Genomic DNA, 17,060 nt, shown 5'->3' on the forward strand with positions numbered 1-17,060 from the left:
CCATTAAATTGTTCATTATTGGAAGATTCATATCAAACAGCTTAGTACCTGAAATTGTCCAGTATAAATTCAGTTTTTATGGGCTTCAAGTCTGAAATTTATTTCTGAATGAGAATGGAAACAGTGATAAAACAATTCCTACAAGTTATACTACCATGACATAAATGCAGTACTAAAACTAAGCACAATGGCCTCACACAATCAGGTTTATTTTTTGAGCATGAATTTGAATTACTAGCTTTATCCTTATCTTAGCAGGTATGCAAATATGATTTTCCACTCATATTATTAGTATCAATAGACAAAGTTAAAACATTAGTTAAGCAGAACTCATTTGTAGCCACTTTAAAGATGACTGTGAGGGTATTTTGCTGTATTAGTCAAACACCTGTTAGTCAACATTAGCTAAGTCAGTTTTCACCAGAACTCATTTGTAGCCACTTTGAAGATGACTGTGAGGGTATTTGGCTGTATTAGTCAAACACCTGTTAGTCCCCATCATCACAAAGGGCATAATGTATCAAAACAGTTTATTTCTTACACTGTCCATTTTCTATGGGAAAACCATTGAACTATTTCATTCTGATCTATTATAAATGCAGAACTGGACATAACAGAAAGCAGTTGCTGGCAATTTGGCAAGCCAATTTGGCTATAGCAGGCTTTATTAGTTTTAAAATAAAGCAAAAAACATGTATATTAGAGAGAACAGGAGTAGAAAACTCTTATTTTACCAAAAATAATAGCACTGAACATTCTAATGCCTCTCCTGACCACTATGTATGCAGCAGTTTAACTAACAGTGAAAGTATTCTTCACATTTTCCTACAAATACAAGATAGATAACAAACCTTGAGCCAGGAGGGTGACAGAGTTCTTGCTATACTGGAGTTGTTTATAGACAGTCTCCTGTATATTTAGTGCTTTCATTCACATACAGAAGTTTACTGTCTTATTTAATATAAATGGACATTGTGGGCTAAATTATTGCTTTTCCCAAGTCCACTAGAAATTTAAGTTGCATGTTATTTATTCTAGTAAGTGATCTTTATTTTCTTGCTAGTCCTTTTCTCTCTCCCTAGTTTTTTTTAATTTTGCAGTTATGAACAGACCAAGTAACCCTCTAATTTTTAAGGGTTGAGCAAGATGCACCAAAAACTTAATTTTCACTGCTGCTTAGCACAAGGGTTAATTTTCCATTAGGATTTTTGTTAATCGGTTGCATCTTATCTGCAGTTCAGAAAAAGCTGCCTTCGCCATTGAACAGACAAAATACCAAGTGTAACCTTGTGCTGACATATTCAGTTAGCCCAAGGTCAGTCAATGACAGGGCAATAGTGGAAAGTGACAATCAAGGGGAATTGTCTTATTTCTGATGCATTTGCCTCCTTTAAACTTAAAAATCTCTCTGTCCTTCTGTCATGGTTTAGGAATGGTCCTCCCCAATTCAGGGCCCCCACTGAGACTCTCCCAAGCCAGATGATACTTGCTCACTCTCTTCAATTCCCCTTGTCCTTCCCACACCAGGGATGGAGTTGAAAATTGGAGGCACAAAAGGTTAAAATCACAGGCTGAGATAAGACGAGCTTACTGGAAACAGCAGCGAGATAAGAAAAGAACAGCAACAATACTAATGCCAAAAGTGTACCCAGAGCGGGTGATTTACACACAAAATGCTCACCAAGCCTGACATAATTAAACAGTGAGGGATGAACCCTAAGCCCACCACTAGAAGGGACATGCTCCTCCTTGGAGGAGAAGAGTCCCTTCTCTCCAACCCTTGGACCCTGGCCATGAGGTAAGATGGCATTGAATAACATTTGGGTCTTGGACTTGCCCACACAGCTCCAGGCTCTGCCCCCTCACAGCTACTGCAAAGAATTAACCCTGTCCTTGGCTGAAACTTAGACACCCTCACAATTTTTTTTTTATGTACCTTGAATTACCCATCTGTTACATCCCACAAAAGGACATATACTGCTTTCAGGGATCCCTCCAAACCTTGTGCTCAAGTGTGAAGCAGTCAGTCATTAAATACTGATGATACAAGTTTCCTTATGGCAGAGATGTGACACCTGGCACTTCCAACTGCCACTTCAAAACTAAAATACTTACATACTTCCTGAAGGTGCTCTGCAGATCACCACCTGCCCACGAAGACTCTTGCTACATATGTCTGAATGTGTGACCATTCTAATTTTAAAAAACATGTTCTAGAACTTGATACAGTGCCTTGAAGATTTCTCTGAGAATTTGACATGTAGAGAAAAAATATAGGTAAGCATGACATTTACAAAGCACTTTTGAAAAATCAGAAATGTTAAGTGAATCAGCAGGGTAGTGTGTTTCACTGCACTTTAGCCAAGTGGATCTTTTCTTAAGTGCTTCCAATGGAATTCTGGCACTGACCTGAATCTCCTAATCCAGCTGGGACAACAGAAGAATTTTGTGCCAAAATTACTAGGTCAAGGTATTGTGCAATTAGTTTAAGGACCCAACTTTTGCCCACCTTTTAACCATTTATTAAAAGAGCTCTCCTTAAACAAGACTGTCCAGAGAAGTGTCTTCTGATGCTCACGCCTAAGTTAAAGTCTAAGTAAAAAGGGTCATTTCAAGAGCTTCAAGTGTCTAGATAGGATTAGGCAATTAAATTCTTGATGATCTACACAAAATGATCAGAGTATATATACACACACAGAGGGACAAGAAACTCATAAATTGAAAAAATGCTTACAAATAGCACTTTGATGATTCTGTGAAAGAGTTCAGATGGTTCAACTTCCCACAACCATAATTTCTAATAGATTTTCAACAGGGTCCATCAGAAAGCAAATCAGAAGTAATGTGTATGATTACCAAACACATATTGCTGGGTAACACTAAGGACTTCCCTTCTCATTGTCTACAGTTTCTGTTATAGCCCTCTCCCTTCCATCACCAAAAGCAGAGCATTGATTTAAATTTTCTAACAAAACTAAGTTCATGCTGCAGAGAACAGCCTCCTCTTCTGTGGGTGTAGCAAGCCTATCATAAAAGTGTAGGTGACATTTATATCAATGCAGGTCTTAACTCTTATTCTAGCTAGGAGAGAGAGTTTTGGCAATCAAGCTTGAATTTTCAAGTGTAGATATGCTTGGCTTCTTTTTGGTTTTAATTTAAAAAGGCAACTAGAGACTTCTTCCCAAAGAACAAATAGAACGCCAGGTCAGGCAACAGTCATTTATTTATTGACTCAAACAAGCAAAAGGTATCCTCAGACATAATGGCTACCACTTGAGCAATACAAATCAATGCTACCGAAGAACAGGGAACATCTTTTCTTTCACCCCTCCCATCCCAGAAGTAACAATAGAAACACCAGGACCCCTAGAGAAAAGAGAAGGAGAAAAATCATAAAAGGTACTTAGAATGAGCTGCAGAGTTGAAACATGGACACTAAAAAAATCATTAGCTAATCCACCACATCACCACAATTACCTCAAAACCAGTTTTCATTGTTCCACTTCCACCAGGTACCAAATATATAGCACTGTTTAACAGCGATTTCAATGTATTAACAACTGTCCTCAGCTGAAGAACAGTAATTACTATTTATATTAAACTCAAGGCTACAGATAGAAAGAAAGGTTTCCATAGACTACAGTGCACATTAATGAAAAGAGAGTGGGGAGAAACAAAGCTACTTTTAAATTACTGTACGTCTCTATCAATCAAGCAATTTGTTCTGTACTGATAGCTCACTGAAGACACAATATCCTGTCAGAGTATGGCAACTCTACTCACCCTGTGTCAGTGTATCTGGTGAATGTATCTATGAAGAATTTATCTGTAAATCCCCTAAACTGTAGGCCACTGAAAATCCCAGTTTGCTGCTCCTGTGTGCGTGGTTTTCAATCAGACATCAGCAAAAAAAAGCAAACACACTGCATGCAAAACAACTGTTACTAAATAATTTAGTCTGCCTTGTAACAGTCAAAGATGTGAGTATGGCATTCCTCAGATTAAGAGAAAACATTAGGAGTCTTTAGTTTTGCGGGCAAGGAGACCTTTTATTTTAATCCATTAAAAGAACCCAAAATAGTCAGCAGGTGGCCACATCTATCCATGTTTCATTAAAATCACATAAAACCTAAGTACAAAAGCACCACTGATTATTGCTCTAGAAAAACTGCATGAAAAATTCCAATACACACAGTAAAAACATCACCATATGCACAAGACATAATTTCTTAAAGCAAGTGTATGGAATGCTGATCCAATTTCACACATACCTTGCAATATTAAGTTGATATTTATATTACTTGGCAACAATGGGAATTTCTAAAAGCACTGTTATGAGAAGGGAAATGTTCATATACAGTTTAATATGTCAACTATCATAGTCCTAAAAAAATTAGCATTTACAAAATACTTGATAAAAATATCTTTTAAAAGTTGTCCAAGAGGTACATAAAATCAACCCAAAATTTTCATGGTATTTCATTCATTCTTGTCACCTACAGATTCAGTTTTCTGAGCCTGTGGAGAAAAAAAGAAAGAAACTAAATTACTATAGTGAAATGCTATTAGGTACCTAAATACCCAAGCTATCCTTACTCCTTGGATTTCTTACTTGCAACAGCTCCAAACCTGTGTCCATAGGATATCTACACAACCGGAACACTTACAGTCACACACTTTTCTCAACTCATGGGTCCCAGCTTTTCAAAAGCAATACAAGCCTTACCTGTCAGCTTCCATGGTTCACACTGAAAAGCACCACACTACCACCTGTTCCTATCCACTGCACACATGCTGAATGCTCTACCGCACCCTTAACTTTCACTGTTTCAATCTGCCCTTTTACTGACAGTGTGCTGGGTGGGGCACCTCTGGATGTTGAAACACTAACAGTTGAGCGAGATGAGAATCTGCAATAACATTATGGGCAATAAAAAGAAACATTATGAACATGCTAACAATGTCTGAAAGGCTGAATAATTAAACAACACTGATTCAATCAGCAGGAGGTATGTGTGGAAAGTACCTCTTCAGCTTTATTTTCACCATTTTCAGATGGTGTAGTACCTTCCTTTGCAGCTTCTTGCTTTTCATCCTTCTTCCCTTTAGCACCTTTGCTGGCCTTTGTTCCAGGTTCCTTCTGACAGAAGATTAAAAACATGGCCATAGACCTTGTATGAGTAGCCAGAACCCTGCATCTTCATCAAAACAACTTTCACATGAACTAAACAGCAAGTCTTGGCAAGCTTCATGTGCTGGACTGAAACAGAAAACCATCTAAAGGCTACCTGAAAACTATAAACCCACATAAGTTACATAGAGACTCAACATTTCTAGAAAATGGTGGTGTCTGCTTCTTTAGTTTTTCTGCTAATTTTTTCAGGGATACAAAACCCTGCCAGATGACTTCGGTAGGGCTGTCCTATGAGGTATATACAGGATATCTGTGTGAACAAATGCAATTACAGTATATTGAAAGCTTACTCAGCCAAACACAAACACCACACTGTTTGTCTAACTACAGCACTACACTTTCAATTAATATAAAATATTAAATTAGATTTTAAAAATTAAGCTTTTTGCTGGCTGTCCTTTTGTTACTTTGATAACATCTGTGATGGTCATTCCATGTCAAGGAAAGAACCAGCCAACACACTAGGGAGGCAAACTGATAAAAGTCCATCTGCAGCAACACAAAGCAAAGAATTTATCAAAAGGAATTATTCTAACAGCCACAATTTCATTTTCAGATTTGCTCTTAATTTCTATGCTGAAGTCCAATATTTTTTATAAATCCTTTCTCTATGTACTTGTTTACATTTGTGATCTAAAGGTTAGCAGAAACATAAGTTAAGTATTTAAAGTCCAATGGGAAAAAATTTAAAGGGTATTGCATTTATTATTTTATGTTAGTACTTAAAGTAGTTCTGATAAACACTGGATATCTTCCATGCAATCATTTGCTCTAAATTCTCCACGTAAATGGCAATAATAGCTGTGAACAGGGATATTAATGTCTGCCTTCCTTCATTTACTACCCTTCCCCACTGATGCCCATACAGGAGTGGCACAGTGAGGAGATCAGTAATTCAGTAATCCCAGTTCCAGGGCAGCTGAATTACTCCTTCCACCCCTCAGCTTCAATGTTACATAGCAGCTTAATTTGGAAGCTTACAGTCGATATGAACACAGTTATAACTCTTCACCTACAAAAGAACAAACTAAGGAGTTGACTTAGCAAATTCGTAACATGCAAGCTTTTAACAATAAAAATTATCTGAAATCTGCACCATCTTTCATTGTTTACTAGCAGGTTCAGAGTATACACTTGCTGTTTTCTGTTGAGGAGACCAAGATTAATATACTCCTTAAAATATGATCCAGTTAGGGTTTGGAAAAAAAAGATAACTGTATTAAAAAGTTACTTACAGTAATATCATAAAGGATTTGAGTCACCCAAAATAAGCTTCAAATTGTATCTCACACAACTCAGACTGGGTCCATGACACTGAGCTCAACCCACACATATGTGAAGCTACAGAAGCTGTCACATTCCCTTCTTTATTAATACTCTTTTTAAGAGGGGAGAGCAGGATAGACTCAGCAAGATTTACTGGTAATTTTATATGATAAATCAAACAGTGTTTAAAGTCGGAGTTTTACTTTACATGTGGACTTTGTATCCTGGCACTTGCCCAACTGAGATGACAATAAAAGGACTTGAAAAATGGAAGTGTGAGGAGTGCTAGACGCAGTGTCCGGCATGGAAGCTTTTTTCCCCCAATAAAGCAATTGCTCTTATTCAACATTCCCCTTAGGCACAAATAAATCTACAGTTTCTGAAGTACATGATTTATATGCAAAAATCCTGAAAAGGTATTTCAAACACTAATAAGATTTTAATTTGACTGTAACTGGCCCAGAAAACCCAAACTATTCAATTTAAATATATTTAATTTCACCTTTAATTATAATTGTGCATTCTCAGCAGCAGCCAGGCTTCAAGAACAGATAAGAGTTTCTCAGTACAAAATGAAGTACTGCACCTCTAGACAAGGAAACAGAATGATACAGAGTAATCTCAAATGCTTTTGTAGAAATTGCTAGGTCTCAGGAAGAGTTTACTCAACCAAGCCTGTACTTTTCAGGAAAGGTGTAGTAAAGGTAAAAATTCTTCTAAAACTAGCAATTCACTACAAACTAACATGGTCTGCATATCAAACAGGCAAGACATTTTCTTTGGGCCAGTAATGAGGCCAGGAAGGGGTGGAACAGAAAGAAAAGAATGATCTAATTTGCGTTTTTCTTCCAGGGAGGGGGGGCAGGGAGCTGCAGAGAGGGCAGGGAAGCCCATGCCTCAAAAAAAAAAGCTGTGAATTGAACTGTTTGCAACATAAAGAAGGAGTATACTTGCTTACTATTGGCTAAAACGATGGTAACTAAAAAGAAGGAGTATTTACCTTTGCTGTTTTCCTTGGTTTGGGTTCAGGTTTTGGTGGAGCAGGTTTCTATAAAACATTTTTAGTTGCACAACATGTTAGACACATCACCAGAAGCCAGCCTCCTCCACACCCTGTGTCCCCCCCACCCTACACCTTCCCTTACTTCCTGCTCAATAGTATGCATCTAAAAAGGTCTGAAAAACCTTACTGCACAAATGCACCTCATCTCTGAACACACCTATTTGCATTAACTCACTCATCTAGAACTGAAAGCAACTTGGGGGTCACTCTACGAGTAAAATACTGAGATTAGTAGTAACTATTAAAAAATCCCCCATCAGCTATATTCTAACAGAGAAGAGGAAATAAAACCAAGTGCTAGCAGTGGCATCAAATGAAGTCCTTGAAACACAGCTCCTTCTCCTTTCCAGAGAAGTAGCTGCATTTCCACAACTAACATCAGCCTGCAAAATGAAATAAAGTCAATACTGCACCTAACAGACAGTTATGCACTGAAGTGGGGAAATATATCTTTTGTCAGAACAACCTGAAAACCTGAAACCAAGAAAACAAAGATAACTTCATTGATAGAGTTCTTAAATATCCCTTGCAAGAATAAAAATGGAATCAAGCAAAATGTAAAGAACTTGTTTGGTCTGAGAAACCATATGTGCTTAGAAAAGAATATACCAGGAGGTACTACACATACTTACAGCTGACAGTCTTGCTGATCGTCTTGTGGGCTACAGGGAAAAAAAAAAAAAGAACATTTTTACAGACTTACAGGAAAAAATATCCAAAGCACCATAGTATCAGTCATTCCATAGGACAGCATAAAATATGCATCTATTAAAATATGTGTCTATTGCCAAACAGAGTTCACATCTCGCTCACCTTGGACACTCAAAATTTTAAAGGGACACAGTGATGTGAAAGTTAGAAATAAAAGTTGTGCAGGAATTATACCATCTAAACTGATGCCTCTTTGGGACTACCTAAAAACAGAAGTCAGACAAAATTAAGGGAGTAAAGAGCTGTTATATTTATTGTAGGCCTTCAGGTACATTTTGGGCAGATAAAGCCCTCCCAGGGGCTACACACAAAATGGATGACAGGCCAGGGGTTTTCATACTTTTATAGGTCTGGTCCATTTGCATACTGGGGGTTAATCTTCCAATTACAGCTTCAGGTAATGAAGTAATTTACTCCAAGTTTGCTCCTTCCCAACTCACTTTTGTTTACATCTCTCTGGGCCTGAGACAGCGAGGTGTCCTTGACTTCCAGGCCTAGAGAGGAATTGTTTTGTCTGACCAAAATTGGAAAGTAGTAGCTAACACCCTATATGCAGTTTAGGGTTATACACTAAAGAATTGCAGGATTGCAAATGTATGGAAAATATAAAAGCTAAAATTCTAAGGCACCAAAAGCTCCACAAAGTTTAATACCTCATACACACCCCTTTTACAACTACTTACACCCCTTTTACAACTACTTCTGAGTCCCTTCCTGGTCTGTGAAAGGTTCACAAATCCAGTAAGCTTGACTACCTGTGCAAAGGACTGAACCTTTTTCATACAGACTTAGCATGATGTTTTTAGAATCTAGCAGATGTTACTTGTAATAGTGGGCACAAATCCCATCTGATGAACAGCTGAATAAAGTTAACATCCTTCTCTAGAGGACATCAGAGTGCTAAAATTTCAAAACATGAAACTAAGTCCTTCCACTTCCTCAGTTCTCCACACACTTGCTCAGAGAGTCCAGGTGCACAAAGACAGCTGCAGGATGAGACAGAAAAATTATTTCTTCTATTTAAACACAAATCTCAAAAGGAAAGACTTGAGCCAGACATTCTGCTTCTCTCCAGCTTTCTTTATCACTTCAACATATTTTCCTTGTCAGATTTTATTTCATCCTGCTTTTTGTCATAAATTTATTACGGAAGTCTTAAAAATACTTGTTAGCTCGTTCAAAATATTTTTTTATTAATTAAAACAGATTCACCCAGTTACACAGCATGCTTAATAAATTGAGCTGAAGTCTGGTCTACTCATAAAATGAGAATTACACCTGTGACCAAAATAAAGGGACAACTAAACTGCAACAAATATCCAACATAACTCGGCTTGAAAAGAGAATGAAAAATACTTCTAATTACATATTAAGCACTTAAGCTGAGCTGAAAAAACATGGCTCGGCACATCCTGCAACAGGAAAAAGCCCTTGTTAATATCTGAAGAATGCTGTAATTTGTGTTCATTGGAGCCATTCAAGAATTCTTAGTGGAAAGCAGTAGTGAATAGTTCAAATCTGCATCCAGCAAAATAGAAGTAAAAAAAATACCTAGACATTTTCAGCTATGAAATATTTATGCATCATTAACAGCAAAAAGGTAAACCTCTCTTCACTTGGCAATTTAACATATCAACCACCAGAGAAGCAGCCCACCATTATTTTACAACAGGATAAACAAAACATTTCAGTTGGTCAGGTAATCAAAGAACCCCTAACTCAAGAGATCATCTTTTACAAATCTGCTTTCTTAACAATTATTTCTATCCCTTTAACATTTAGGAACTGAAATGTTTTGCTAGCATCTACCTTTTAAAGGATAATATGTTGATTTAGATAAGTTATAATTCTCTCCCCTACCTCCTGACTTTCTTATGACTTGTTTGCCACAAGAAAGCCAGCAAAAACCATAAGGTCCTCAAAAATGCTTGACAGCTAAATAATTTTAATTTGGAGTTTGTATGTATTTTTGTGTTGTCTGATTATAAGGAGGGAACTAGAGCCAAGTCAGCAAAGGTCACATTTTCATTTGCTTTGGGAACCTCTGTCCCCTCCAAACAGCTGTACTAACCCAGGAATTAGCAGCTTGCCCAAGAGCCTGTTTGACACAAGCCCACTAGCAAACATCTATGGAAAGGGTCTATGAAAAGGAGCAGACAGAACAACTCTGTGCATGCTCCCACTGCACCAGCTTCTGGCAATCTGAAGTTGCCAGCTCTCCAATCTGGATATCATAATCACATCATGTGTTTAAATAGTCCCCAAGGGTTATTTTCTAGACAAATCTGTTTAATAATATAGGACTCATTTACACTTTCAGTTTCCATAACATCCCACGTCAATGAGTTCCATAAGGGGATTATGCACCATGTGGAAAACAAAAAGCAAAATCTTCATCCTCTGCTGTCTCTCCTTATAACTTCTTGCCTCTTACCTCCACTAGATTCCTCTTATTTACTGCTTTCATGAAGAGTAATTCCCTAACTGCCTTTCTTTGTGTTACTAATTATTTTATCACACCTCCATTATATAAAAGATGAATAATCCTAGAAAAACTGTGTTGTTTGGTTTTTCAGTTTGGGTTGTTTACCTTTTTGTTAAAGCTGCTGTACATCCTCTATTTGTCCCTGTATTTTTATGTAATTTTACTGTACTTGGTATCCTTTTAATTCTATCATGGCCTCTATCAGGAGAGCTTCATTTAGTATTCCCTTATCTGAGAGCACAAAAATTAATCTTGTGGTACACTGATGTTTACTCTCTCCTCTGGCATTTTTTCCTGTGTTCTAGTTGCTTTCTGTTTAGAACTACTGACATTTTCTAGTAACTATTCACTGTGATTTTACAATCTCTCCCCTGATTAACAGCTTAGTGACCACCACTGGGTCTTCCTCTCCCTGTGTATTAATTTGCATTTCTCCATACTGAATTTCTTCTGATATTTTATTGCTCAGTTATTTGTCAATGACATAACAGCCTTCTCAGCCTCTCTCACTTCTGACTACTCTGACAATTTTTGCAGACTTCAGCAAACTTTGTAAATTTTTTAGTACTTTTTCTCCTAGAGATCATTAACAAATATATTCAGCAGCAAAAGCCCCCCAAAAAATCCAATACTCCACTGATAATCTCCTCCTTTATGAAATTAAGTTTCACTCCTCCATTCTCTTCTCCTAAGTTTATATGTTAGGAATTCTTAGAAAGATCTTCAACACTAGCTAGTTTCTTTAAGATCCTGCTTGGGGAGCCTTATGAAAAAGTTCTCTTTACATGCAAGTAAACTATAGCACATGCCATTTGTTTACTTGCTATTTTCCTGATCAAATATGCTACAAGATTTACAAAGAGAGCAATTAAATATTGCCCCATTCTTCTCAAGGTCCTGGTTTACAAAAGAAGGGAACCTAAGAAAAAAATTCTCCTAATTCTTTACCTGTTTTTTAAAATTCACATTAAGGGCTATGACAAACAAACTAGCAAACTTTATTGTAGATACCAAGATATCACCGGCTGTCTTCTCTAACAGAATGTACTGTGTCCTTTAAACAAATCCAGTCAAAGAAAACACACAAATGTGTCAGCTTCTCCAGTTTAGAGTCTAGTATCTTAATTCAAGACACTCTCCCATCAGTCACTTAAGCTAAGAATAGTTTTGAAGCAGACTGGTTGAGGTGTGTGCATTAACCCTCTTCTGCCAACCCACTAAAGACAGAGCAACAGTTCCAGGCAGTGACATACTACACTACTACCACAAGATCCACCAGAGTTTGTCTATGAAAGCCCTAAAACTTTCTCAAATTTATTTGGTGTACTAATAAGTTGTATAAATCCTCAGTACACCAAGACAAAATCAAGCCAGACAGGGTAAAAATGTGGTTTACTGTCTTTATTCCCACTGAAAACAGCTCACCAGAAGTGCCAGAGAAATACATAATCTTCTGATACACATGACTGCAAATCTCCAATTATTAATTACATGCCAAAACAAATTAAATATATATATATATACTTGCCTCTTGTTTAGTTACTTTTGCTGCATCCTTGCCTTCAGCACCCTCTGGAGACTGAAACAAAATATTAAATCAGTGTTTTTATGACAGACTTAAAAGCAGGCAGACAACAGCAAAACAAAGACTATGGTAAAGACTGACTGCTCTTTCATTTGCAACAACTTAAAGCAGCCTGACAAATCTGCATTTGTATGTACAAGCAGCATTGTACTCAAACCAGACTCCTTACCCAAACCAGTTGAGGACTGAGAACCAGGTACATACACATCATATCACTCACCATCCCTCAGACTCCCTACATCCCATTAACTAAAGCATCCTCAGGCTCCAGTGGAAGTTCCATCTCATCAGCTGTTGGTAGCACAACAGTAGGAACTAGAAATCTGAGGTTTGCTCTATGATGGCTTTTGACATCCCCAAGAAATTTAACACATTTTTTTCCCCAAACATGAATTTAACCTGTTATGTGATGTAGTGAGATGCACCAAAAAAATACAGCATGACTGAAATGAATGATTTCTTTACCTTCTTTACTCCTTTTTCCTCTCAGCCTCACTCAGCTGGAAGTTTTAAAAGTATCCTTACATCATATCACCTCCTTGTTCAGAAGAGCATATATCAGTAAAATACTGAGATATTGACAGAAAAGCTTGGGACAAACATGCATCTTCTCAAGAACAAAGTATCAGCTTGAATGCTGTAAAACTAATTTTGCATAGGTACTAGAGAAAGGTTGGTTAAATAAAGAAGGCAGGGCAGGTGAAAATCAAGCTTCTCTTTTGTTTACAACTCAAGATGCATAACTTCACATTTTGCAAACATTTGTGTTTCTAGGCAGGAGCAAGCAATTCCTGGATAAAGAGTGAGCAGCAGCAGTTAGAGCAGATCTACAAGAATGGCATATTTCAAAAAGGCATTTTACAGGCAGCAGAGAAGGCAATTTGGTTGTTGTTTCGTTTTACAATCAGTAAGGAAGCAGACTAGTTATCTTTTCCCTTTTCTTTCCATTTCAATCTTAATTCAAACTTCCTCACAGATTTTGACACAAGATGTCTGGGAGTTAGAGAGCTGTGGTTTGGAGCAGCCAAAATGACCGGCTCGTTTGCAGCAGTTGACCAGTGCCTTCTCCTGGCATTGGGCTCTAACATACTTAGAGAAAGACATCCCCCCACCAGGAATAAAACGTGCCTTTGTTACTGTGCACTCTCCCGACAGAAAGGAAGCATGCCACAAGAGCAGCTGCTTTAAAAAAAAAGCCGAGGAATGATCATGTAAGTAGCTTGAAAACAGCAGGAAGTTAAGCAGCATCGCACAGCGTAGAGCAACTCAGAATAGCAACAGGCAGGCATCCAAAATGGAGCCTGACTGCTCCCTATGCAACTGCAGCCTCACCAGTCACCTGCAGGATCGTTTCAGGTTTGCATTTCTAAAAGTCTTTCAGTTTGGTTACCAAGGAGTTACTACAGCTTGATGTTGTGACGCTGGGAGCATCAGAAGTCACAAAGAAAACAAAAACAAGCTATTCCATTATTCCTGTCAGAAACAAAGTCCTGCGTTCTACAACTTTGCTCTTCGACTCACAATACAGGATATGCTCTGGGTAGAGCTTTTCTGTTGTCTATGAGTTCATAAGAGGTTTCTCCCATATGAATTTTCTCAATTCTAACAAACTTGTGCTGCACCCTTTCCCCAAGAGGGAACTCAAATAGCATCCTTCCTGTCCTTGGCAGAACCTATTTACATGGAAATTCTCTGAGATTTTATAATCTTTTCCTAGCAGTGGTCAAGAGACTTTAGATTTACAGGGGTAGGGACAGAAAGATGGCATAATCCATTTCCTTTGGAAGCCAAGCCAAAAAACTCTTCATAAGCTAAACGAAGTTGACTGACACTCCACAATCAGGCTGATTTACCCTGCTTCACTTTTAGGAATCATAGAGCTTTGAGAGAGCTAAACTATCCCAAGATGGCACTGCGACATGCCAACAGCCTTGCAGGAATTGCACAAGGGCTAACTCTCTACCCGCAACACTGCACAGTTAACACACAGTAATTTACCCCATTCTCTTTAACACTTACAAAAGAGGATTCTCCCATATTTCTGTCAGACAGGGCAGTCTGATAGATGCCAATACTACTGCTAGAAAACAGATCAAAAAAACTGCTCATGAGGCTAACCAGAGGGGGAAAAATCATATTAAAATACTCTTAATGCAACCACAACCTCTGTATACTAACTACTGTGATATATTACATAACATACTTCAATTAAGTTAGATAATTAATGAGCCCAGCACTGGGCTCTCACAGCCCTCCCAAGTTAGAAAATCCAACAGCAATTCTGAAGGCCACATAACTTTTCTCCATGGAGAATAATAGTAATTTCAGAGGTGTGAACAAGCAGCAAGGGGTTCTGACAGGCTCTCATTTCCATTTCCTGCTCCCTCCTCTCTGCAAGTCCAGGCGTTTGGTGGCTGGGCTCATCCTCCCGGCCCTAGCTCCCCACTAGGCTGGCAGAGCTGCATGGGAGGCCATGTCACAGGTAAGGTAATTGATCCAGCTGAAAAATAGCCTGCTGCTTAAACAAATGCATAAATATTATAACATATAAACAAATTATAAATATATAGTCTTCCCTGCTCCAGCAGAATCATTTTACTGCACAGCTGCACAAACAATTCAGTCAGTACAACAGACAAGAATGCAGTGGCATGGGGCAGCTGCAGGCAGCCTGGGACTCCATCTATTCTGTGTATTGCAGCTGATAGACACACCAAAAAAACATACATGTCAGATATGGCTACAATGTATTTGTTAAAAGAGGAACAGAAACTTATTTTCCTCTCTATGAGTTCTGATGAGTCCCAGCTGATGTGGTTCTTCATACCGGTTTTTGCAATACTTTCTCCTTTCTCCTCTCCCCAGGGAAAAGAGAGATTTATACACAAATGGATTTAAGCCAAGCATAGTTCCCAAAGAACTTGGCATGCCACAAGCAGAGACTGCACTCCTATCTGGAGTCATAGGACTTTTATGTAGATACCACCAAAACCTTTTTCCCTTAACTCTTCCACAGGAACCCTTCCCCCATTTTTTGTCCTAGTGACAAACTACTGAAGAACCTCTGGTTTCAAAGCAACAAAATGTACTAAGTAACCCCTCCCCTTGGCACGTTTTTCCTCATGACCTAATGCAACGGCTCACCATATTTCACATGACACCTCAGCCACATTAAAATGCACCCCGGATACAGTGTTGTACATCCTAAACCAGGCAGGAGCAGGAATACCCACACTGCAAGTTTTGTGCTGCAAAATCCAAGGTGAATACAAGCCCTGAACCACTTGACAAGGGCAGCACCCCAGCCTCAGTAATTCTTCAGCTGTACTCCATCATATGTCTGTATTATATTTATAAAGCAGTCCCTATAGGCCTGCCGTCTGTGATATGGTATGGATGCCTACAGAGACAAAACATAAATAAAGCAAATAAGGACACAGACAACAGTGATTTTTTTTTTCGTCGTGGAGGTACACACAAGGAAAGAAGATGACTGGCCATCTCTAAATATCTAAATATGTCTAAATATGCTTTTGACATTTGAATTACAAGCAAGTTTTAGGTTCAGATGACCACACATCGTGTCATACACCATTAGCACTAAATATTGGCAATAAGATTGCAACTTAAGCTGTAGCTAAGCTTTGCAAGATCTGTCACAGCTGCATAACTCTCAAACCTTAAGACTGCCTATCAGCAATTGGCTTTTATTTTTCCACTCGCTTTTACCCCAGCTATTTTTAAGACCAATCTAGAAAATTATTTTGAGTGGCTTGGAAAAAACAAAGGAATATTAATAGATGGTAGAGAATGCTAAAAAATCCCTGAAGGAATATTAACATTGAGTTTATTTGTATACACAGCTCTTTCACCAGCTGTGAAGTATACATAATAAGAACCAGTGTTTCCACACACCAAAGCAATACTGCAGTATCTGCAATGCCAACATCATTACAGAACTGTTAGGTTGAAAAGAGAAAACTAGACAACTGTTTTAAGTAAACATTTAATAGAAAATACAGGTCAATTTCCTGTTTTTACTGTTCTTAAGGCAAGGCTATTGGTACAGATGCACCACAAAACATACAGCTTCATTTTTTTAAACCAAACCCCTGAAATATAAACAGTATATAATGAGAGTAAAGTAATCCAAAGCAGTGAAGCCGATGATGTCTTTTGAGCAATCCAAAGATAGGCGTTTGAAATTGCAATGTCCAGCTTCTGGATGAATATTTTGTTTGCACTATTATGAATGGATTTATTATAAAGAAGTACATTAAAAAGCCTGAAAAATGAGAATACAAGTAGGTGAGAAGTAACTGTCAGTAGAAGGTCGGTATAAAATTAAATAGATGGTTCATTCTCTGAAGGATTTTATTACAAGCCGAAACTCAACACCTTGGCTCTGATGGGAGAGAAATTAGTCCTTTCATCCCTCCATGAAAACAAAACAAACAAAAAAGCAGATACAAATTTCATTCTAACTATCATATTAAGAAATCAGAAAGGCAGAAAGCCTTAACTGTCCTAGCACATGAGCATTCTGAATAGCATTTTTTCCCTTCTTTGCAAGCTGTTTGGTTCAGCCACATCTTGATACACTGCCTGCAAGGGGATTTGCCCATAGATTTCCTGGCTCACTCTTGCAGCTGCAATTTCCATGATGTAATGTTTTTGGTCATTCCTCCTACAATTTTTTTCACCAACTAAAATAAGGTGAAAGCTTGGGAAAAAAAAAAAAGCACGTTGCAAGAGG

The 17,060-nt window shown here is 38.0% G+C and overlaps 1 protein-coding gene across 1 annotated transcript in view; it reads right to left on the reverse strand.

Annotated features, from left to right (window-relative positions):
- Window positions 1-3,205: 3,205 nt before the first annotated feature.
- Window positions 3,206-17,060, reverse strand: part of HMGN3 (high mobility group nucleosomal binding domain 3) — a 23,869-nt gene continuing 10,014 nt past the window's right edge. Inside the window, exons 2-6 of the mRNA XM_014307057.1 lie at window positions 12,248-12,298; window positions 8,156-8,185; window positions 7,461-7,508; window positions 5,027-5,140; window positions 3,206-4,518 (exon numbers count right to left, since the gene is read on the reverse strand). Coding sequence (XP_014162532.1) covers window positions 4,480-4,518; window positions 5,027-5,140; window positions 7,461-7,508; window positions 8,156-8,185; window positions 12,248-12,298 — 282 coding nt within the window. The 3' untranslated portion in view covers window positions 3,206-4,479. The remainder of the gene's footprint in view (window positions 4,519-5,026; window positions 5,141-7,460; window positions 7,509-8,155; window positions 8,186-12,247; window positions 12,299-17,060) is intronic.

The sequence above is a fragment of the Geospiza fortis genome, unplaced genomic scaffold (genome assembly GCF_000277835.1).
Source record: "Geospiza fortis unplaced genomic scaffold, GeoFor_1.0 scaffold190, whole genome shotgun sequence".
NCBI lineage: Eukaryota > Metazoa > Chordata > Aves > Passeriformes > Thraupidae > Geospiza > Geospiza fortis.